Source organism: Lissotriton helveticus, chromosome 3_2 (assembly GCF_964261635.1).
Source record: "Lissotriton helveticus chromosome 3_2, aLisHel1.1, whole genome shotgun sequence".
NCBI lineage: Eukaryota > Metazoa > Chordata > Amphibia > Caudata > Salamandridae > Lissotriton > Lissotriton helveticus.
Window position 1 is genome coordinate 38,425,287 of NC_136062.1, and position 22,034 is coordinate 38,447,320.

Consider the following 22,034-nt stretch of genomic DNA (forward strand, 5'->3'; position numbering starts at 1 on the left):
TGAGCTGCTCCGAACCACCGCGTGTTTGCTAGGGCAAGTGTAGGCATATTTATACCTTGAAGGTGCCTAGTTTGACGTAAAGTCTGACATAATAACGTCACCAAAGAACCCCAAGGGAATGGAAGTTCTTTGAAAACGCCGTGATTTCTAGTACAAATCAACATTCAAGTAAGGGGATGTCCCTGACTGCTGAAGCCGAGTTTTCCAAGAAATCATTGTAGCTTTTTGGAACTAGTGGAAGTAGCCATGCCTGTATTTGGACTGGATGGGTTATGTCTAAATATGGGCAGGATTTCTATGCCTATATAAGAGCAATGTGAATTGTACCTATATCAGGGCATGAATCAGTAAATTTCGCTTGATTCTAAAATGCTTCACAACACAACCAATCAAAGTATACAGATTTTAGAGTTTCAGGCTTCGGGAAGCAAAGATATACCTTTGGTTATATATATATTACAGACTGAGGCAGCAACCCCCCAAGTTACAGAGACATGACAGGTTCACTACTCAGAGGTGTCCATTAAGTAACATAGAATGCATAAGATCTGGTTGCAGACTTTCAGTAGCAAGCATTTTAATTAGGTTTCCTGAATTACCCATGCTTGGGCCCATAATAAAAGAGAACTTGAACACAAAGTAATCTCTCAGCAAAGCTAAACTCCATGTGTACCAGATCATATACGTTCAGGCCTTTGAAAGTAGAGCATCATTCAGGCTATATAGCTCATACAGGATCATGCATCTTCCAGAAAACCCATACAGAACACAGATTTTACAGACTCAGGCGTAAGACGAACGGCCCATCTGCTTTTGAACTCTTGCATGCTCAAATGTCTTAGAGCAGTTATTCAGGGGACACAGTTTGTACAGGCTGAGGCCTAGGATCATAGACCTATCTTTAAGGTTGAGGACGCCCTACAGATTCAAATATATAACATTTAAAGATATCCTTTTTGTGGCATAGATCTTACAGGCAGAGTCCTCTGACACCAGAGCTATTCTTTTGTTTACAACACTTCCAGGCCCATATCCCTGTCAGAAAAGTAATCTTGTAGGTTTCACAGATCCGACTGGTTGATTACCTGATATCACTTTATAGAGCAGGTGATCACCCAGTTACAGGGTGTACCCAATGATAAGTACGTTAAAGGATAGGGATAGGGAGTTATACTAAAGAACTAGATTGCACACCTCTTACCAGATTAGGCATCTGACAGAGATGCTGTTTTGAGTGTAGACGACATTTACAGGCAAATGCCTTGGACATCTAAGCTATCTCTCAGCTAACGAATCAGTTGTTTGGGTCATTATTCTAGGAAATTATCTTGTCTCCTGGAAAACACATGTTGAAGGGAACCATCTCAAGACTGACTTGTAGAGCACCTCTTCGGATGGCAAATAATATGCATCACAATACAACTTTCCAATTTGCAAAACAACTTCTCAAATGAACAGATCCCTATGTTTTAAATACTTGTTATGCGAGTGAGCTTATCAGGCTTAGAAAAATTTGAAGATTCAGGAAACCTTTTTACATACACTATGTTCAAAGTCAACTTTTGTAGCGGACATTTGATGCATTGTACAAAATTGAGGTTTCAACTGTACATGCACACATGCACACGCACACACACACACACACACACTATGCAGAGAAGATGAAACAGCTCTGCAAGCAATGTAGAAACACTAAAAAGCACAACAGGCAGTAGTAGGATGAGTGTATTTTATATACGAGTGATGCAAGCATTACAATGTTGATATTAGCTCTGGCCCCTAAGCAGTCTCATTTGTTTCAGTTTGAGCAGAAGCATGTGTCAGGCTTTATGTTTACTGTAGTTGGCTTGAACTGGACAGGGAGCCTTACTTCCCACCATTTCCTCCTGCTGACTGCTGCTTGTACTTTTAAAAAGGCAATTGATGTTGGGCTGTGCATACAAACTTTACAGAAGTTTTTTGTGCATGCCCTGTTGCTTTCATCTTCAGGGTCGCAACACATTTTGCAAGAGTGCATGTTCTCACAAAAATAGCAATACTAATTTAAATGCCAACTAAAAATTGGTTATTTATAGCACAATCAGGACTGACCAGATCCATTAGCTGGAGGGCCCTTTTGAAGATGGGCTGTGACCAGACAATGATGTGAGAATCACCTGGAGAAGGACTTTGGCTCCATTCACATGTTGGGCGCAGGAAGTACACGTTGTGATTAGACAGAAGTAGTATGCTTCCACAAAAAAGTGCTTGCCCTCCACGTGACTGTGATCATTTTGATTATTTATTTAGCTGCCTGAGCGTGAACATTCAGTGGCATACAAATGATATTGTAATACTATTACAGTATCTTAAATAACTTATGGTGTTTTTCCTGACAGCAGCACAGATGGGAGGAAGGCAGTCATTAACCTACATATATTTTTAGATTTTTGCTTGATTATGCAACTGGCACATGAACTGATGTGACTGATGGGGCCGGGTTCCGCACTCGGGAACTCCTGGGCGAAGGACTGTTGGTTCCTGCTTAAAAGTGTAGTGAGGAGAAATATCTTGTGCAATTTGATTTCCCCGTCCCAATACACTATGACTTCAAAGAATCAGTGACTCCAGGTTCTAAATTAGTTAGTTAATTACAAAGCCAAGAACAATTGTATTCTACATACAAACACCTCAGAATGAGGGTGTAGAAATACATTGGAACTAATACAAATCCAAACCTACAGGCAAAGTTTAATCTATGAATCATACAAAGGAAAACTAATTCTAGAATCAGGACACAGGCAATGACTGCCCCTACATCCAGATTATTCTTCATAGGAGGTTTGATAGATCTGGGGGTCTCTAGTTGGCAGAGGTACCAATGTCCAAATAGGGACCCTTGCTTCTAGTCAGGGTAAGGGGGATACACTCTTTGGAAAAACCCTGCTCACCCCCTTGGCAGCTTGGCACGAGCAGACAGGCTTATCAAAGGCAATGTGTAAAGAATTTGTTCCAACACTCACAGTAACACAGTGAAAACACCACAAATGGACTCCACATCAGTTTAGAAAAAGAACGTATTTTATCTAGACTACAAAAGACCAACACAACAAAAATCTAAAATACATGTGCCAAAATAAGACTTTAAAAAGAGTTCAAGGGTTTGCACCAAAATAATCCACAGTTGCCTCACTTTTAGCCCAAAGTACCTGTAGATGCGACAAAAGTTCCAAACGGCAGCTGCAGCGTCAGAAAACAAGCAATGCGTCACTCCTGAGACCCTGGGGAGGCGATGCGACAACCCCGCTGCATGCATTAGGCGGGTTGCGTCTAATTCTGTCTGTATGGGGGGCGATGCGATACCTTGTATGGATTCCGGCTTGCAGGTTTTCTGGTGGGAAGCATCTCGCACAGGCACGATGTGACGATCTCCGGGTCGGCGATGATCTTCAGTGCAGCGGCGATGTGCAGCGCAGCGTTGATCCTCTTCTGTCGCGGCACCTCGATACGTTGGTGTTGGACTCTTCAACGATGTTCGCAGCGGCAGGAATCTTCTCTCACCGGGGTGATGAGCTCCGCAAGCAGACAACGCGTCGGGTCTGGCAGCAGCAACAGGCGCTGCGACGATCTTCGCGGTGACAGGAATCTTCTCGCTCTGTCGACAATGTGCGGCAATTGCAGATCTTCTCCTCTTCTTCTTTTCCACCTCCCCAAACAGCAGGGAAACAACCTCCAGACCCCCCACAACTGGATCAAGCACTCTAGGCAGGTCAGAACTCACACAGCAGAGTTCAAGGAGAAAAGCTAGGGTGCAGTCCTTTTGTTCCTGGGACTTCTTAACAGAAGGCCAGCTCTCCTCAGGCCCTTGAAGATCTTTTCAAGCAGTGGACACAGCAACAGCAAAGTCCTTCCCCAGTCCTTGGCAGAATAGCAACTGCAGGTCACCCTATACAGCAGGTCAGTCCTTCCGCTTCAGTCTTCCAACTTGTTTCCTTGGCAGAGGTTCTTTCTTGATTGCAGGGTGATCTAAAATTCAGGGGTTTGGGGTCCAAAACGTCTTTGATCCCTTTGTGCAGGAGGGCTCTGAACCTGGTCCAAACCAGTTTTGGGCATCTCCTACCAGTGGACACCTTCTTCCTTTGAGGGAGAGGGGTAGGGTCGTCAGCCGCCCAGCAGGAGGTGGAGCCAGCATTGTGGAAGGCAGGCACAGCCCTATTCAGGCCCAAGTACTATCCCCTCCCACCACTCAAGTTGCAGATGCAGCTATTCAGCCTAGTGCTGACTCACCCAGCCTCCTGGAGCCACCCCAGCCCCTGTCACTCACAAAACATTAAATTTTCTGAACAGGAGCTGGAGTTCCTCACCGAGGGTGTAACCAGGGACCATGATAGGCTCTTTGGGAAGCAATCCCGGAAGGTCCCTGAAGCAGACAAGAGGTGCATTTGGCTAAGGTCAACTCTGTCGGAGTGAGCCAGTGCTCTATTGAGGAGCTTAAGAAGAGGTGGTAGGACCTCAGAGGCCGTGCAAAAGAGCGCATTGCAGAGAGGCTGGGGGAGCAACATGCGACCGGAGGAGGAGACCCCACAGTTGCGTCCAACACACCACTGGAAGACCTGGTGGAGGAGACCATCAACCCTGCAGCCTGCGTGGGGGTCACCCACCTGGACACCTCCCAACCCACCCAACAATGCAAAGGTAAGAGCCATGCAACTGCGACCCCATCCCCTAACAATGCCCATGCCCCCAGAGCTAGCCATCTGAAAACCCCAGTGATGCAGGCCATGCACATCAGAAACGCCATATTGCATTGTGGGACCTGTAGTGTGATAATAGTTCTGATAGCCACACACAGCCAGACCTGTCAAGTGAAACATGTCCCTAAAGCCAATCAGGGAATGCAAGCCTTCATACATGTCGCAACTTCCCATGTGCAAGATCCATATCATTAATCATGCACCCATTTACATCACAGGTGCTGCTGAACCACAGAGCATGGACAGCGAGGCACTCCAAATTGAGGAGAACACAGAGGACACAGAGGGAGCGAGCCATCCTGCCCCACGACCTAGACCTTCAGAAACACCTGCACCAGTACCACCACCTCCCCATGCAAACAGGGCTACCCCTGCAGCCACAGGAGGAGAACAACCACCCCTTGCGTCACACATGGCAGTGGAACAGGCCACACCACCACCCAGAAGGCAGACACGGCGCACAGCCACTGTGTGGTTGCAGTCAAGTGGCCGGATGAGGCAGCAGGGCAATGTGGCAACACGGGCTGACCGGGGTCAACATGATCACGTTCTGGCATCGAGGCCTTTGACGGTTGTTTGGCGGCCTTCTCTTCCACCCCTAACTATTTTCTCTACTGATGAGGGAAGTTATCCCGAAACCCGAGCCATGTCTCGGGCGATACCCAAAAACCCGGGACATGTATCGGGTCTAGAGATCATGAGATCTACAAGTACCGACTTGCACCCACAGGGGTGAACCACTCAAGAACTCCATGTACCAGAGTCCCTAGGGGCGATCCGGAGGAGGGGATAGCGGTGTGCGCTCCATTAAGATTGCTTCTACAAATAGGCTCCCTTGAGCTTTGAGCCGACGGGCTCCTGGACGACGCACCTGCATGCCGGTTCTGGCATCGAGGCCTTTGACGGTTGTTTGGCGGCCTTCTCTTCCACCCCTAACTATTTTCTCTACTAATGAGGGAAGTTATCCCGAAACCCGAGCCATGTCTCGGGCGATACCCAAAAACCCGGGACATGTATCAGGTCTAGAGATCATCAGTTCTACAAGTACCGACTTGCACCCACTGGGGTGTACCACTCAAGAACTCCATGTACCAGAGTCCCTAGGGGCGATCCGGAGGAGGGGCTAGCGGTGTGCGCTCCATTGCGATTGCTTCTACAAATAGGCTCCCTTGAGCTTTGAGCCGGCGGGCTCCTGGACGACGTACCTGCGTGCCGGTTCTGGCATTGAGGCCTTTGACGGTTGTTTGGCGGCCTTCTCTTCCACCCCTAACTATTTTCTCTACTGATGAGGGAAGTTATCCCGAAACCCGAGCCATGTCTCGGGTGATACCCAAAAACCCGGGACATGTATCGGGTCTAGAGATCATCAGTTCTACAAGTACCGACTTGCACCCACTGGGGTGAACCACTCAAGAACTCCATGTACCAGAGTCCCTAGGGGCGATCCGGAGGAGGGGCTAGCGGTGTGCGCTCCATTGCGATTGCTTCTACAAATAGGCTCCCTTGAGCTTTGAGCCGGCGGGCTCCTGGACGACGCACCTGCGTGCCGGTTCTGGCATCGAGGCCTTTGACGGTTGTTTGGCGGCCTTCTCTTCCACCCCTAACTATTTTTTCTACTGATGAGGGAAGTTATCCCGAAACCCGAGCCATGTCTCGGGCGATACCCAAAAACCCGGTACATTTATCGGGTCTAGAGATCATCAGTTCTACAAGTACCGACTTGCACCCACTGGGGTGAACCACTCAAGAACTCCATGTACCAGAGTCCCTAGGGGCGATCCGGAGGAGGGGCTAGCGGTGTGCGCTCCATTGCGATTGCTTCTACAAATAGGCTCCCTTGAGCTTTGAGCCGGCGGGCTCCTGGACGACGTACCTGCGTGCCGGTTCTGGCATCGAGGCCTTTGACGGTTGTTTGGCGGCCTTCTCTTCTACCCCTAACTATTTTCTCTACTGATGAGGGAAGTTATCCCAAAACCCGAGCCATGTCTCGGGCGATACCCAAAAACCCGGGACATGTATCGGGTCTAGAGATCATCAGTTCTACAAGTACCGACTCGCACCCACTGGGGTGAACCACTCAAGGACTCCATGTACCAGAGTCCCTAGGGGCGACCCGGAGGAGGGGCTAGCGGTGTGCGCTCCATTGCGATTGCTTCTACAAATAGGCTCCCTTGAGCTTTGAGCCGGCGGGCTCCTGGACGACGCACCTGCGTGCCGGTTCTGGCATTGAGGCCTTTGACGGTTGTTTGGCGGCCTTCTCTTCCACCCCTAACTATTTTCTCTACTGATGAGGGAAGTTATCCCGAAACCCGAGCCATGTCTCGGGTGATACCCAAAAACCCGGGACATGTATCGGGTCTAGAGATCATCAGTTCTACAAGTACCGACTTGCACCCACTGGGGTGAACCACTCAAGAACTCCATGTACCAGAGTCCATAGGGGCGATCCGGAGGAGGGGCTAGCGGTGTGCTCTCCATTGCGATTGCTTCTACAAATAGGCTCCCTTGAGCTTTGAGCCGGCGGGCTCCTGGACGACGCACCTGCGTGCCGGTTCTGGCATCGAGGCCTTTGACGGTTGTTTGGCGGCCTTCTCTTCCACCCCTAACTATTTTCTCTACTGATGAGGGAAGTTATCCCGAAACCCGAGCCATGTCTCGGGCGATACCCAAAAACCCGGGACATGTATCGGGTCTAGAGATCATCAGTTCTACAAGTACCGACTCGCACCCACTGGGGTGCACCACTCAAGAACTCCATGTACCAGAGCCCCTAGGGGCGATCCGGAGGAGGGGCTAGCAGTGTGCACTCCATTGCGATTGCTTCTACAAATAGGCTCCCTTGAGCTTTGAGCCGACGGGCTCCTGGACGACGCACGTGCGTGCCGGTTCTGGCATCGAGGCCTTTGACGGTTGTTTGGCGGCTTTCTCTTCCACCCCTAACTATTTTCTCTACTGATGAGGGAAGTTATCCCGAAACCCGAGCCATGTCTCGGGCGATACCCAAAAACCTGGGACATGTATCGGGTCTAGAGATCATCAGTTCTACAAGTACCGACTTGCACCCACTGGGGTGAACCACTCAAGAACTTCATGTACCAGAGCCCCTAGGGGCGATCCGGAGGAGGGGCTAGCGGTGTGCGCTCCATTGCGATTGCTTCTATGATCAGGAACAAGGGCTTGGCATTGAACGCCGGATGCTAGCTGTCCACCAGAAGCAGGCACAGCACATGGCAGCCATGCAGCTGCAGCTTTACAAAACAGCGTGCAACGTGAGCCAGCTCACCGAAAGCGTGCGGGGGTTAACAGCTGCATTAAGGGAGAACAGCCAGATCATGGTGTCACAGCAGGACATCACCCACCGCCGCCACCGCCAGCTGCTGACCCGCCTATCGGCATACACCAGGTCAAACCACCTGATCGGGAATGCTACTTCCCAACTATCACGCCGGTCCCTGGCAATGCAATGCCAGATGGTGCAATTCTGCCAGGATGTTGCTAGGGCGTTGGAACAGGTCACAACTGCTATCCAGAACCAGCAGGTATGTGGCCATGCCCATGCAAGGGGGGGATGATTCCAGTGAGGGTACCTCCAGTCTGAGCAGCCTGTCACTGCCGGTGGTACAAGAACGACGCCGCAGTACCAGGCCCACTGCAGCATCGAGGCCCGATACTGGCGAGGTGGATGTGGAGAGGCGACAGGGCGCGTCCGGCCGGAGGCGCTAGTGATTAACTGACTATTAGCAGCAGTGCCAAGCTGAAGTACAAAGCAGGCCTGCTTCCCAATCATGGGGCTGTATGACTTAATGAAGTTTTCATGTTTTGTGAACCAAAAAATGTAAAAGAAAGATCCTGTTTACATTATAATGAGAATTTATTCCAAACGCAAATCATACTCATGTCATTATTTCATTTGGCATGCATGAGTGCAGTGTTGTGTGAGGGGTATGGGAGCACTAAAAATAATTCAGTGTGATGTTGTTGCAGCGCCTGTGTCCTTCAGCAGGATTCTCCCCGTATGCATGAAGCACATGTGCAGGTGGGCGGTTGTCCCCCTCCGACTCACTGCCAGAGATCTCCACAGGTATCCTCCGCTTGATAGCAATATTGTGGAGTATGGCACACACGGCCACAATGCGGCAGCAGACCTCAGGCTGGTATTCGAGGGCCCCACCAGTCTTATGTAGGATGCGGAATCGGCTCTTTAACATCCCAAATGTCCGTTCAATGACATTCCTGGTGCGAATGTGCACTGCATTGTAACGCCGTTCCTGTGGTGAGGCAGGGTTGACGTATGGGGTGAGGAGGTACTCACGGAGGCCATAGGTGATGTGACCTGAAGGAAAGGAGCAGAGGGTCAGTGCCTATCATGTGCAGCTACATGGGCTTGACGTACTGTAGGTGGAAATGTGTACTTACCTAGGAGGTGTCCTTCGCCAAATTCACCCCTGGCCAAGCGGGTGTGTATGCCGCTGTGCCTGAATATGAAAGAATCATGCGTGCTCCCCGGGTATTGGGCCACTATGTCGGTGATGATTGTCTTTGCATTGCAGACCATCTGGATGTTGAGTGAGTGGTAGGACTTGCGGTTCCGGTACATGTATTCGGTCTCAGCGGGTGGGCAGATGTGGATTTGGGTACAGTCAATGCATCCAATTACACGGGGGAATTGCGCAATGTTGTAGAATTGAAGCTTTGTTTCATTTAAGTCCTGTTGGGTGGTTGGGAAGGTTATGTAATGGTGTATCCGGGTCAGCATGGCGTCCAGGAAACTCTGTAGGCAGCGGGACAGTGTGCTCTGGGAGATCCCCCCTGCAACTGCAACTGCAACTATCCCCTGGAAGCTTCCGGAGGCCAGGAGGTGCAGGCAGCACAGGACCTGGACATGGGTGGGCACAGCATTGGTCCTCCTTGTTGGGTGCTGCATCAGGGGGTCAAAGTCTCGGATGAGCTTGGTTATCATTGCCCTATTCAGCCTGTATTTTGAGTAGATCTCCTCTTCAGTCTGGCCCAGGAGTGTGATCTGCAGCCGAAAGATGCGCTCCTGGATCCTGCGTCGGTTCCGGGCTGCAGCCTGGAGCCTTCGCCGCCTAACCACAATGTAGAGTCCTGGCATTGTGAGTGTCCTCATGCTCCTACTGTGTCTCCTTAAGTGTGTTTGTTTAGCCCCGCACCTGTATCTTGTTAGGAAGATTTTTCTTTTTTTTCCAACTGAACTTTATGGTTACCACCTGGTTTGAGTTCTCCTTAAATTGCGCCTCGCTAATAGCGATTTTGTTTTTTTTCGCAAATTACGATTATTGATGAATGCTTTGCGATTATTTTGCGATTTCGCGAATGGTTTCGCAGAATCTGTGGAACATCGCTATTACAGAATCACAAAGGGGGTTCCACGTAGATTCTGTGAATTTAATTGCGAACTCGCAAAATATTTTTAGCGAATTCGCACTTTGGTTGTTTGTACTATCATGAATTGCGGTAACAGCAATTGCAATCACAATAGCTGTTTTGCAACTATTGCGATCGCAATTTTGGTTGATGAATCTATGCAATAGTTCCCTAGAACATTGTAAAACTTTCTTAGTTGGTCTTTGAAAGTGAAGCTGGTCTGCACATAGGAATTAGCTGAAAGAAAATGCATAAGATGGTACTTATATGAGACTCAGCTCTGTCTCTTTTCATGAGCAGTGGAGCTTCATGGAGCCTTTTTCCAGTAAGCAGAAGTAGTGGCGGGAAATTTTCTGGATTCAATCTGACACATGGGGAATATTTAAAAGGTGGAAATTAAGAAGAATGCAACCGAAATGTATTCTATTCAAGGCAATCTATTGTGCATAGGACAAGGGTTTTTCTATGAAGGTAAGCAACATCTATTTTCCACCTTTACTATTACCTCAGCATTTTGCCATTATCCGCTGAGTTCCAGTAGAAGCATGGAAAATACCAAGCCCATGCAATCACAGACAACCAAACCAGAGTTAACAAGACAGAGAGATTTATTAAAGAGGAAGACCACATATGCTACCTTCTCATTTACACGAGAAAGATGTAAGGGTTTGTGGAGTCAGAATGATGTTGCTTCTGGAACTTGCTAAGGGTAGTGTGCAGTTGTTCTGTCTAGGTTGCAACCTGGAGTGTACACTCTTGAAATTATGAAATCATGACTGAGAAGTAGAGATTGTACATAATTTACATGTAGTGTATGCTTTATATACAGTATAATTTATATGCAGTGAAAGCGTCATTTGAAATGTGCTTTATCTAATATATGAGATCATTTGCCTCCTCTGCTCATTTCCTGCTCTGTTTTGCCTTTTCTGCTTGTTTTATGGCCCTCTGTTTTGCCCTTTTCTGCTCGTTTTTCTAACCTCTGTTTTGCCTTTTCTGCTTGTTATTTTGCCCTCCGTTTTGACTTGTCTGCGCCTATTATGCCCTCTGTTTTGCCCTCTTCAGCTCCATTTTGTCTTTCTGCTCGTTTTTTTGCCCTGTGTTTTGCCTTTTCCGCTCATTTTTCTGCCCTCTATTTTCCTTTTCTGCTAGTTTGTCACCCTCTATTTTGCCTTTTTTGCTCATTTTTTCTGCCCTCTGTTTTCCTTTTCTGCTAGTTTTCTGCCCTCTGTTTTGCCTTTTCTGCTTGTTTTTCTGCCCTTTGTTTTGCCTTTTTCTGCTCGTGTTCTTCCCTCTGTTTTCCTTTTCTGCTAGTTTTTCTGCCCTCTATTTGGCCTTTCCTGCTTTTTTTGCCCTCTGTTTTACCTTTTCGGGTAATTTCTCCCCTTTTTTCTTCCGTTTCCTCAAGACCTGTTTTTTTGATGGAGTCCTCGCATCCCAGCACCCAGATAGCCCAAGGGTTGACAGTGCTGCCCTCTACAAATGCTAATTGATTAAGCAGACAGTTGAAATGTTGTTTGGGCAGGTTATACTCCTACATGACTAATTATTATGGAAATTATACATATATAAAGTGAAAGAATTTGGAGAGAGGATGTGGCCATAGGGTAAGAACTGCCGACATTGGAGCTGGGGAACCAGGTTCGAGCCTCATCCTGTGATTCTGGGCAAATTGCTTAATCTCTCCGTTCCTCTAAAAAAAATTTAAAAAAATTTGTCCTTGTGACTGGTGTTCATGTAAAGTGCCCCCATACCTTTGGGTCGAGTTCGCGCTATATACATCTACTAAAGAAAATACTAAAAAAAGACATTAGCAGCATCAAGTAGTCTATTAGTAATACGCACTGTCATCTTCTATGGAACTTCTTGAAAACATACATTACATTACAAGAGGATTGTCGTGCAAAGGCGCACATAGGGGAATCTTTTTCAGCCACTATTTAATGCCACAAACTGTTTAAAGTGTATATTGCCTGTGAACAAATAATGTAGTAACCCACCACGAAATGTGTCATTCATCTTCGCATTAGCTCTGAGAAAGTATGTGCATCATGCACTGTATTTCCTGATACAAATTAAAAAGTGATTCTTATAGTTCATCTATTATTTATTACAGACGAAGATAAAGAAATTCTGGAAAAATATGTTTCTTTCTGAAGCTTCGGTTGCTCTTCTCCTAGATTCATTTTGGTGGTTTCTTCTTGAAAAGTTTCAGGTAAATGGAAAATAATTAAAGTTTGATAATGTTCCAATTAACGTGCAAAGAACATACAACTCTTCATTCTGTTTGTTATGTTTTGGTAGTACTTGGGGCAGTATAGTATTTTAAATGTTGAAACAATTTGGAAACTCTAGTAGGCGGACACAGGACATTCAAAATACTACAGCAAAACCTTCAAGTCCGATATTTCTTTTTTTTTTTGTTTAGAAATTTTTATTGAGTTTTAAAAATAACATTGTTATCTGAACAATAAAACCAAGCACAAATATTATATGAGCAAAGAATATAAAAATACAATAATATTAAATACTACTAGAAAGAGGGGGAGAGAAGAGGAAAAAAAGGACAAAAAAGAGAAATAGAAAGAGTGTAAAAATGTACAGGATAAAATATGGTAGCAATGAAAAACCAAAAAAAGAAAAGATAAGAAGTATTTAAGAGATAGGCACATGTGAAGCAAGATAAGTTGTGAAAGGTAACCAAAGAAGATCAGATTTAATTTTTGGGGATAAAGTGGAAGAAAAGACAGTAGCAATTCTATGTTCCTCACAAATGAAATTCCACCAAGTCAGTGAGGATAATTTGGAGTTATCTTTCCAACATGACATAATAACTTTAAAAGCTAACGCTACAAATAGATCAAACAATAACGATATAGGGGTACAATCATCAAACTCAGGTGAAGATGAACCAAGAACAACATTGTGCAATGATAGCGTTATATTACATTTGAAAATTTTCATACAAGTTGACCAAATAGAACGCCAAAAACTCAAAACATTAGCGCAATCTTAGATTTGATGCTTTAAAGTCCCGTTAAAAGTAGAACAAGACCAACATAAGGGAGATGATGAAGGGGGGGAAACTTGGATATACAATCAGGAGTTATCACTGCTCTGTGTTAAATAAAATAAAGTGATTGAGTAATACGTGCACCAGCAGAAATTTTTAATAATTTAGACCATAATTTATCCCAATCAGAGACCGATAATGGAAAAGATAAGTCATTTTCCTAGGCTAATTCTGTAGGGGACTTAGGACGTTCAGTAGGATGTAATGATAATAGTTTGTAAATGTGTGCTGCTTTAGGTTTATGTTCCTGAGAAATAGTACATAGCGGTGTAGGAGGAATTTGGGGCATCTTATCAACAAATAGCGTTAATTATCGCTAAATGAGCTTAGCGCATTTTTTTTATTGCCGCGCATCACCGGATATTATCGCTGAGATAACGTGCTATTAGCAACGTTTATTACTAAAGCGATAAAATATCTGGCGATAGCGGCTCAATGCGTGAATATCGCTGGAAATCCAGCGATATTCAGGCATTATCGCTAATGGGGACTTAACCTGAATATCCACCTCCCTTTGGATATACAGGTTAAGTCCTGGTCTGAGCAGGCGTTAGTTTCTAGTGATATTCGCGCTTTGCGCGAATTATTTTATTGCTTCACCTGCCGAGCTAATAGGCGATAGCTGTGTTAGTGACTGCTTTCAGTCGTTACCAGGTTAGGTACGCCCACTTTGCATGTCATTAGCGAAAAATATCTCTGACATGCAAAGTGGGCCCCAAACCTGTAGCTATTGCCTATAAGCTGTTAGCGACAGCTTGCTAATGGAGCGATAAAAATATCTCCGCTTTAGCTGGAAAAAGTCCAGCTAAAGCGGCGATATGCCCCTTGATAATATGCCCCTTAGTGAGGTGGAGACATTGGAAAGATCAAAGGTAGTTAAGTGAGACTGCAAAGTTGTGGATATTAAAAAATATTCATCAAGGAATGTATCTGGTAACTGGAATTGCCTTTGTAATACAGGAAAGGGAATGACAGAGTTCTGGTGAATGAGTTGATGGACAAAGATAATTCTCTTCTCCTTCCAATGTTTGTAATAGAATGATTTACTTCTGTATTTATTGTATTTGTTATACCGAATAGTAGAGGATAAAAAACATTGAAGAGGGTCAAGGCCATCAACAAATATGCTATATAGTAGGTTTTGGGAGTACTTTAAAATAGGATTATTAGCTATGAATGTACGATTAGACATGTAAATTATATTACGAAAAGAAAAATCTTTTAATAAGGATCTTTCAGACTAAATCCATTTAGGTATAGGAGTATTACCAAAGTTATAGGAAAGGGCAAAAAATTGTCTGATTAAAACTGCGGAGTGGTAAGCTTTGAAATCAGGTAATCGCACACCTCCTTCAGATTTGGGGCATTTAGGTTTTGCAAGGGCAATGCGTGTGTGTTTATTATTCCAAAGGAATTTAGTACAAATGGAATTGTTTTTTGAACAATATGATAAAGGGATACGAAAAGGTAACAGAGATAATGTATAAAGGATATGAGGAACAATCATCATTTTAATGGTGTCAAGTCTTCCCCACCAAGATAAATGAAGAGGTGACCAGGAGAGTAAAAGAGATTAAATCTTATTAAGTAATGCATTAAACGTATGTTTAATTGTGACAGGTAAAGTAGCAAGTACCAAGGTATTTAATTTTGGTAGGACACCATGTGAAATTAGTATCATTAAACATATATTGATAACATAGAGAATTCAGCTGCTGTACCCCCCTTTTTGAGAAGTTCAACTTATATCCCGAAATACTGGAATATAATTTAACCTCTTCCAAAAAGGGAGGAAGGGAAGTGATAGGATTAGACATATAGATTAATATATCATCAGCGTAAGCTGACATTTTGGTTTCTAGAGAATTATGTACGTGGCCAGAAATATGTGAGTGAGCACAAATCCGTTCAAGGAAGGGTTCAAGACATAGAACAAATAACAAGGGGGAAAGAGGACAACCTTGACGTGTACCTCTAGATAGGGAAACAAATTTAGAAAAACGGTTATTTACAGAAATACTAGCACGAGGTTGAAAATATAACAATTTAATATAAGAAATAAAAGTTGGGCCGAATCCAAACCATTGAAGTGTTTTAAACATGAATTGCCAATTAATACGGTCAAAGGCCTTCTCGGCATCCAGGGACAGCGCTGCTAAAGGGGATTTACTTTTCCCACTCAGGGAAATGACATTGGCAAACATGCGAGCATTTTCCGCAGCCAATCTACCTTTATTAAAACCTATTTGATCGTTTTTGACCAGTAATGGGATAATATTCTGAAGACGGGTAGCAAGAATGTTTGCCAATATCTTACAATCATAATTGATTAATGATATAGGGCGGTAATTCTTACAAAGGGAATGATCTTTGTCAGGTTTGGGAATAAGAACAGTCAAAGCTTCCATTAAAGAACCAGAGGTTTTGGATTCAGCAATGAAGGAATTGAAAAGTGCCAAAAGTTTGGGAATGAAAATAGAGGAAAAGGCAGAATAAAATTCCACAGAACGGCCATCAGGTCCTGGTGCTTTTGACTTCTTCAAAGATTTAATAGCATCAGTCACTTCCTTTAAAGTAACATCTCTCTCCAATAAGTCAAATTCATCAGGTAGGGAAGGAGAAGGGAGGCCAGAAAAGAAGGTATCAAAATTTTGAGGGGAGGGATTTGTATCATCGGATTATAGTGATTGGTAGTATTCATGAAATAAATGAGCAATGTCCTCATCCGACGAAGCAAGGGTATTAGTTGATTTATTTAAGATGGGTCCAATACTTTAAGTTCAGATTGAATTTCTAAGTAGTTGGCCAACATCTTACCGGTTTTATTTTGACCTCCATGATATTTAGACTTAATTTTAAGAAGGATTTTACTAGCATCCACGGTAGCCAATTTATTAGGCTCAGATTTGGCCTTAATCAATGCATGAAGAGTTGAGGGGGATTTGGAAGTAAAATATGTGTGCTCCAAAAATTTCAATTGTTGTAATAACGTTGCATACTTATTTTGAGTGATTTTCTTTTTCCTTCCAACATAAGAAATAGGAAAAGCTCAAAAAGAGGCCTTAAAGGTATCCCAATTGTTAGAGGTGGAGGTGTCAGAAGGGTTATTAAAAGTAAAAAATTCATTGATAAACTTAGTGGCTTCTTTAACAAAAGGGGGATCAGATAGTAAAAAATTATTTAACTTCCATCTGCTAAATTTGGGGGAATTTAAGGAGAGATCCAAAACAGAAAGAACAGGAGCATGGTCAGAATTGAAAATAGATCCAATCTCTGATGACAAAAGCGATGGGAGAAGGGATTTACCAATCAAAATGTAATCAATCCTAGAACGAATTTGGTGAACATTCGAAAAAAAGGTAAATTCAAGGAAATCATTGTTACAAGTTTTCCAAGTATCAAATAATGAACGAGAGGCAATGGCAGATTGAAAAGCTTTGTTAGATTTATCCGGTTTAAATTTACGTTGGGATTGTCTGTCAGAATATGGGTCTAGCCATTGATTAAAATCACCAGCAACTACAATATTCGGACAATCAATGGAGGCAAGTAAAATCTTGACAGAGTTCCAAAATTCAGGGCCAGGTTTGACAGGGCCATAAATGTTCAAAAGAACTAATTCTTTGTTTTATATAACAACTTTTGCCATTACCCATCGTCCATCATTATCATTGTGAGCAGACAAAATTTGCACATGTAGAGATTTAACAATATCGCAACACCTCCCTTATTACCAACTGAAGCAGAAAACACAACTTGACCCACCCATTGTCGCTTTAGTTTAAGCGATTCAGTATCACTTCAATGCGTTTCTTAAATTAAGGAGACCTGAGCATTTAATTTTGATAAATGAGAGAGTACCTTTTGACTTTTGACAGGATGACCAAGACCACGAACATTCCACGTGACAAAATGACACATGATGAAAGGTTGGGAGGGTGGTACTTGGAAGGAGATGACACATTAGAAGGAAACAGCTATAAGAAGAAATATACCAAATATAAGCTAGGAATAAAAAGTGCGTCATAAAACAATAAACAGCACTAATGAACACATGCAACATATGAAGTGTAGTTAAAGGGGAAAGATGGACACGAGAAAAATTATAAAAAATGAAAATAAGAAGAAGGAAGAATAGAAAAAAGGAGAAGATAGATCAAGGGAAAAAGATACAGATCTAAGAGAAAACATCAAAGATTGATGCATGATGCATTGACGGAAGATGAAACGACGGAGATGAGGATAAAAAGAATAGAATCATGAACAGCCCTCATAGAAAAGATAGGAAAAGATAAGGAACAGACACAAGAACATTCAGCGATGAGGAGAGGAGCCAGTAGCAGAATATTGAGACAGAGTAAGAAGAAAAGCTCTCAGCTTAGAAGGATCATCAAAAGTATGAGAGGAACCCTCATGAGTAATTTTACAAAGGCATGGATGCAAAATGAATATTTAACTGTCTTATTTGAGGACAGAGAGCCAAAAACTCCTTTCTTTGTGCATTGGTCGCGTTGGAGAGATCCTGTGATAGATAGATGGTATGACCAGACCAAATGAGACAATGCTTTGCTTTAGCTGCTGTGAGGACACGCATAAGATCCGTAAATTCCAAAAATTGCATAATATTTCCCCTAGGCCTGGAAGCATTTGGTTGAAGATGACCTAGTTTATGAGCATGTTGAATATTTAAGGAGGGCACTGAAGGAAGTTCTAATAGCTCTGATAGGAATTTCTTAAGGAAAAGAAGCATGTCCGTGCCTTCAATTATCTCAGGTAGGCCATACAAGAGTAGGTTATTTAATCTATTTCGATTTTCAAGGTCCTCAGTGTGGAGTTTGAGACGATGGATTTCCTGTTCCAAGATTGGAATCTTAGTAGAGACATCGTGAAGATCACTAATGTGTTGTTCCATATCCAGATCCTTTGTTTCCATACTAATCCACCTGTCCTCTATCTGTTGAAGTTTCTCATTTGTCGTAGACATAAAAGATTTCAGCCCTCTCACCTCATCCAAAATGTGGTCCAGAACGGGATTTTTAGAAGATAAGATGGGTGAGTGAGGGTCATTCTAGCTCTCTTGGGTTTAGTGCCTGTGGACATGGCTTTAGCCGAAAGTGGTGCCTCAGTAGCCAATCTGGAATATCGTGAAGAGTGAGATGTGCTTCTTAATAAAGATTTTAGTCTGCCCATAAACTCAATGGAAACACATCTTAATTGAAGAAGAGACAAAAAACAAAGGCAAAAATATGACATACTCCAATTGCATTCCAGCACAAGTTTGGCGAGCATTTAGTAAATCAAATGCCTAAAAACTGTTAGGTGCTGGGGGTAAGCCAAGAAGGAGATAGAAGGCATGACCTTATATGCACAAAGGTATATATCAGCAGAGAAAAAAAACCTCTTAATAATGTAGAAACTCTATAGAAAATAGTGCAAAGCCTGTTATAATCATTAAGAAGGTGAGAGCCATACTCGATAGAAGTATGGTTGAAGATAATATGCTGAGAGGAGTCTCATACGATAGTAAAGAGTGAAGTATTCCTGGAACGAGGATACATATTGTAAGTATGCAGGAAATAATGATTAAATCTTAAATAGAACAGCGAAGAAAGAAAAAAAAGAGTCACACATTGCCAGGCGTTTGCAGGGGTCTGAGGGGCTCTGGCTACCTGAGGCAAATGCTGAGGAGGTCGTAGTGAGCGGCGGCCGATACAAAATGGCGGCCGCTCGCGTCCGAGTGAGAGGAAAGTGCCTCCGCTGTACCCGGCATGCCGGTTGCTGGAAACGCGGTCAAAGCAGCTCCAAATGCTGCTACGACCATTCAGAAAATAAATTTCGGCATCCGTCTGTGTCAGTGGACAGAAATAAGGGCTTGAGCAGGCTTAAGAGCTCCGCGTCCGATCGGAGCTCAAAAGGAAGCCGCCATCATGCCACAGCACGAGATCGCGCCCATGATATTTCTTTTAAACATGTATATTTGGTACCCTGATGTTGATCATAGGCCTATGAAAGACCTATAGGCATGCCCAGTTAGGGTGACCACTTCACTCCAGGTCATTCCATTCCTGAATTGTTCACCTACAAATCACTAATTTCAGACGCGTTAAAAGATCGTTGAAAGCAAAACAAGACAACAGCAGCTAGTATGCATACCCTCGGCCCAATCAGATATGAATTTTACGCTCATACTATTTTGCCTTTTGATTATAATTCAATTTTTTTAAATGTATGTATTTGTAGAGTATTCTTATAGTTGTGATTATCATGGCACTAGGACAACCATGGATGATGAGAAGGAGTGCAAGCTAACAGAACAGACAGGTTTTCAGTTAGTTATGAATCAAGGCATGTGAAAGTCTTATGCAGTTTCAGGGGAAGGTTATTCTAAAGAGAAGATCCTAAATCTTCTTCCATAGCTTTCCTTGTGATATTAGGGAAACCGGAAAAGTAGCAAAGAGATCTAACTGGAATAGGTGCGGTCACTAAAGAGCTAATTAGTTTCGGGCAGGTATTGTGAAGTGTGCAATGTAATGCACTTTTAATTGAATACTGTTTTCCACAGGGAGACGGTGAAGTTTGTTTTAAAAATGTGTTTTATCATTAATATGAATGACAACATTTTAATTCACCCGAGAGGCAGGTAATTAATGGGTGCACTATTTTGCTTCTTAAATACAATATTTAGTTTGAGAATATTAAGCGGGCTGTACTAGACATTAAAGGCCTACTGCAACATTTCTGACCAGAGCGGCAAGGAGTTAGAATATTCACAACGTTAACAAATAAGCATTAGCAAAACCAATAGCTCTGCTGTTGGCTGCCAGCCTTTTGGCTTTGACACTTCTAGTTTCGTCACGGTTTTTGGAAAGCTGTCGTTTTCTAAAGCGCCATGCCCTCATGAATTGTAAACAAATCATTGTCTAAAGGCAAATATATTTTCTTGAGCTCATAAAAGCACAGCTTACCATAGTATTTTCTGGCACTGAAGGGCACTACTTTAGGTGTGGATATGTTCCTGGTGAGCTGCCCTACTCTGAAAACCACCTGGAAGCTGCAGGGAAAGGTCATTGAAGAGGTCAACAAAACACTGTGTGCAGGTGATATGCAAATTATGTGAAATAAATCAGAATGGAAGCACATTTTCAAATGGGACTGCATTACTATAGGCCCTAATGCTATGGGGAACTGTAACTCCTCCTTCATTGTTCTTCTGGTGCCGACTGGTGCGGACAGGTTTAGCAGATGATTGTACGTAGCATTCTTTACTGACAAGCTGCACTGTGATCTGTTTGGCAGTTCTGTTCTGGCTGCTTTATGGACTGCCGTTGATCCTCTAATTCCCGACCTTTGACTTATGTTTCAGGTACTTTGCTGGCACCCTACTGGCTCCGGTTTCTCATTTTATAACTAACATTCATGCTCAATTCTAATATGTAATTATTCTAATACAATCAACCTACATCCCAGCATAGTTTTTGATTAATTACTCAAGTCTCAAGTAAGTGCCTACTTTTTTGGGGTGGGCGGCGGTTTTGCACCAGGGGGGCGATTTGGACCACGGTCGGTCCAAAACGCCCCCAACAACAGAACACAGTGAGTGAGTGAACACCGTTGACTTACATTATTTATGCAGAAATCAGGCTGCATGGCTGTCTGACTGAGGCGGCGGCCTGGTGATTGCTGTGAGCACAAAAATGCTTGCTGGTGCTCCGATGCGTATGACGTGTCCACCGATTTTCATTGCAAGGCAGGCAGGCTCTATGATCAGGCGGCAGGCCGCCCGCCCTATTCATTATAATTTATTAAACAAACAACACCACCTGACCTGTCACCTGACCATGATGATCATTGATGACATCATGGTCAGGTGACAGGTCAGGTGGTGTTGTTTGTTTAATAAATTATAATGGGTAGGGCGGGCGGCCTGCCACTTGATCATAGAGCCTGCTTGATGATGAAGTGCGCAGCGCGCAGATGTCACCGCCTCCGCGCGCCTGTTTTTTTTAGGGTGCGGTGAGGGTCTGCTGCCTGGTAGAGTGGTAGTGATGATCAGGGGGCAGGGCTCATCAGGGGCTTATGTGCATTGGAGAGTAAGTGCACGTGACCAGAGACTGACTCTGAGCCTAGGCGAGGTCGAGGCAGGCTGAGTCATTTCAGAGGCCAGAGGGAGACAGGGACTGCAAAGAGAGCGGCTGCTCAGCACCCCATAATTTATTTCCCCCTGTCTGCTAGTGTCGCCCGCAGGTGAGTGCTATGCTATTTGTTCCTTCCTGGCCAGATCTGTTGATTTATGGGTAGCTTGGGGGCACTCTAGTGTCTGGGCAGTGGGTCTGGGCCTGGAGCCGGGGGACGCGACTCGCGACCGGACTGGGGTGGGCCAGAAATATCAAAAGCAAAAGGGGGCTAAAGAAGGAAGGGGCAAGGGGGCTACTACTAGGCCCCGGTCCGGTTCCGCAGCGAAGTGGCACTGCACTGGCTTTTGTTTGTTGTTGTTGCTTGCTTAATTTGAATGTGAGTAGGGAGCGAGGTGGTGGCTGGCCTCAGGCTCAGGCCTGGCAATGCAGCCAGCACAGGTTTATGATTATTGCCTACTGCCTGACACGAGATACGGAGCCCGGCCCAGACACTGAAAGCCGCAGGACTGAGTGACTGTGCAGCGCTGATTGACAGTCTAGTTCATGGTGCGATCTGCGTCCTCTGTCTCTTTCCTCTCCTATCTTTTACACTTTTGCTGGAAATGTTGTATCTTTCTGTTATTTTAATTCCAAGGTGCCGCATCGGGGATAAAAGGTTAAAAATATGATAAAATAACTAAATAAAGTAAGACAGACTGGTAGCAAACT

General features: G+C 44.2%; 1 protein-coding gene across 6 annotated transcripts in view; it reads left to right on the forward strand.

Moving 5' to 3' along the window:
- FAM227B (family with sequence similarity 227 member B) overlaps nucleotides 1-22,034 on the forward strand; it is a 3,234,040-nt gene that overhangs the window by 846,850 nt on the left and 2,365,156 nt on the right. For all 6 annotated transcript variants that reach the window (XM_078684781.1, XM_078684784.1, XM_078684786.1 and 3 more), the window contains one exon: nucleotides 12,235-12,333. In XM_078684781.1, coding sequence (XP_078540907.1) covers nucleotides 12,235-12,333 — 99 coding nt within the window. The remainder of the gene's footprint in view (nucleotides 1-12,234; nucleotides 12,334-22,034) is intronic.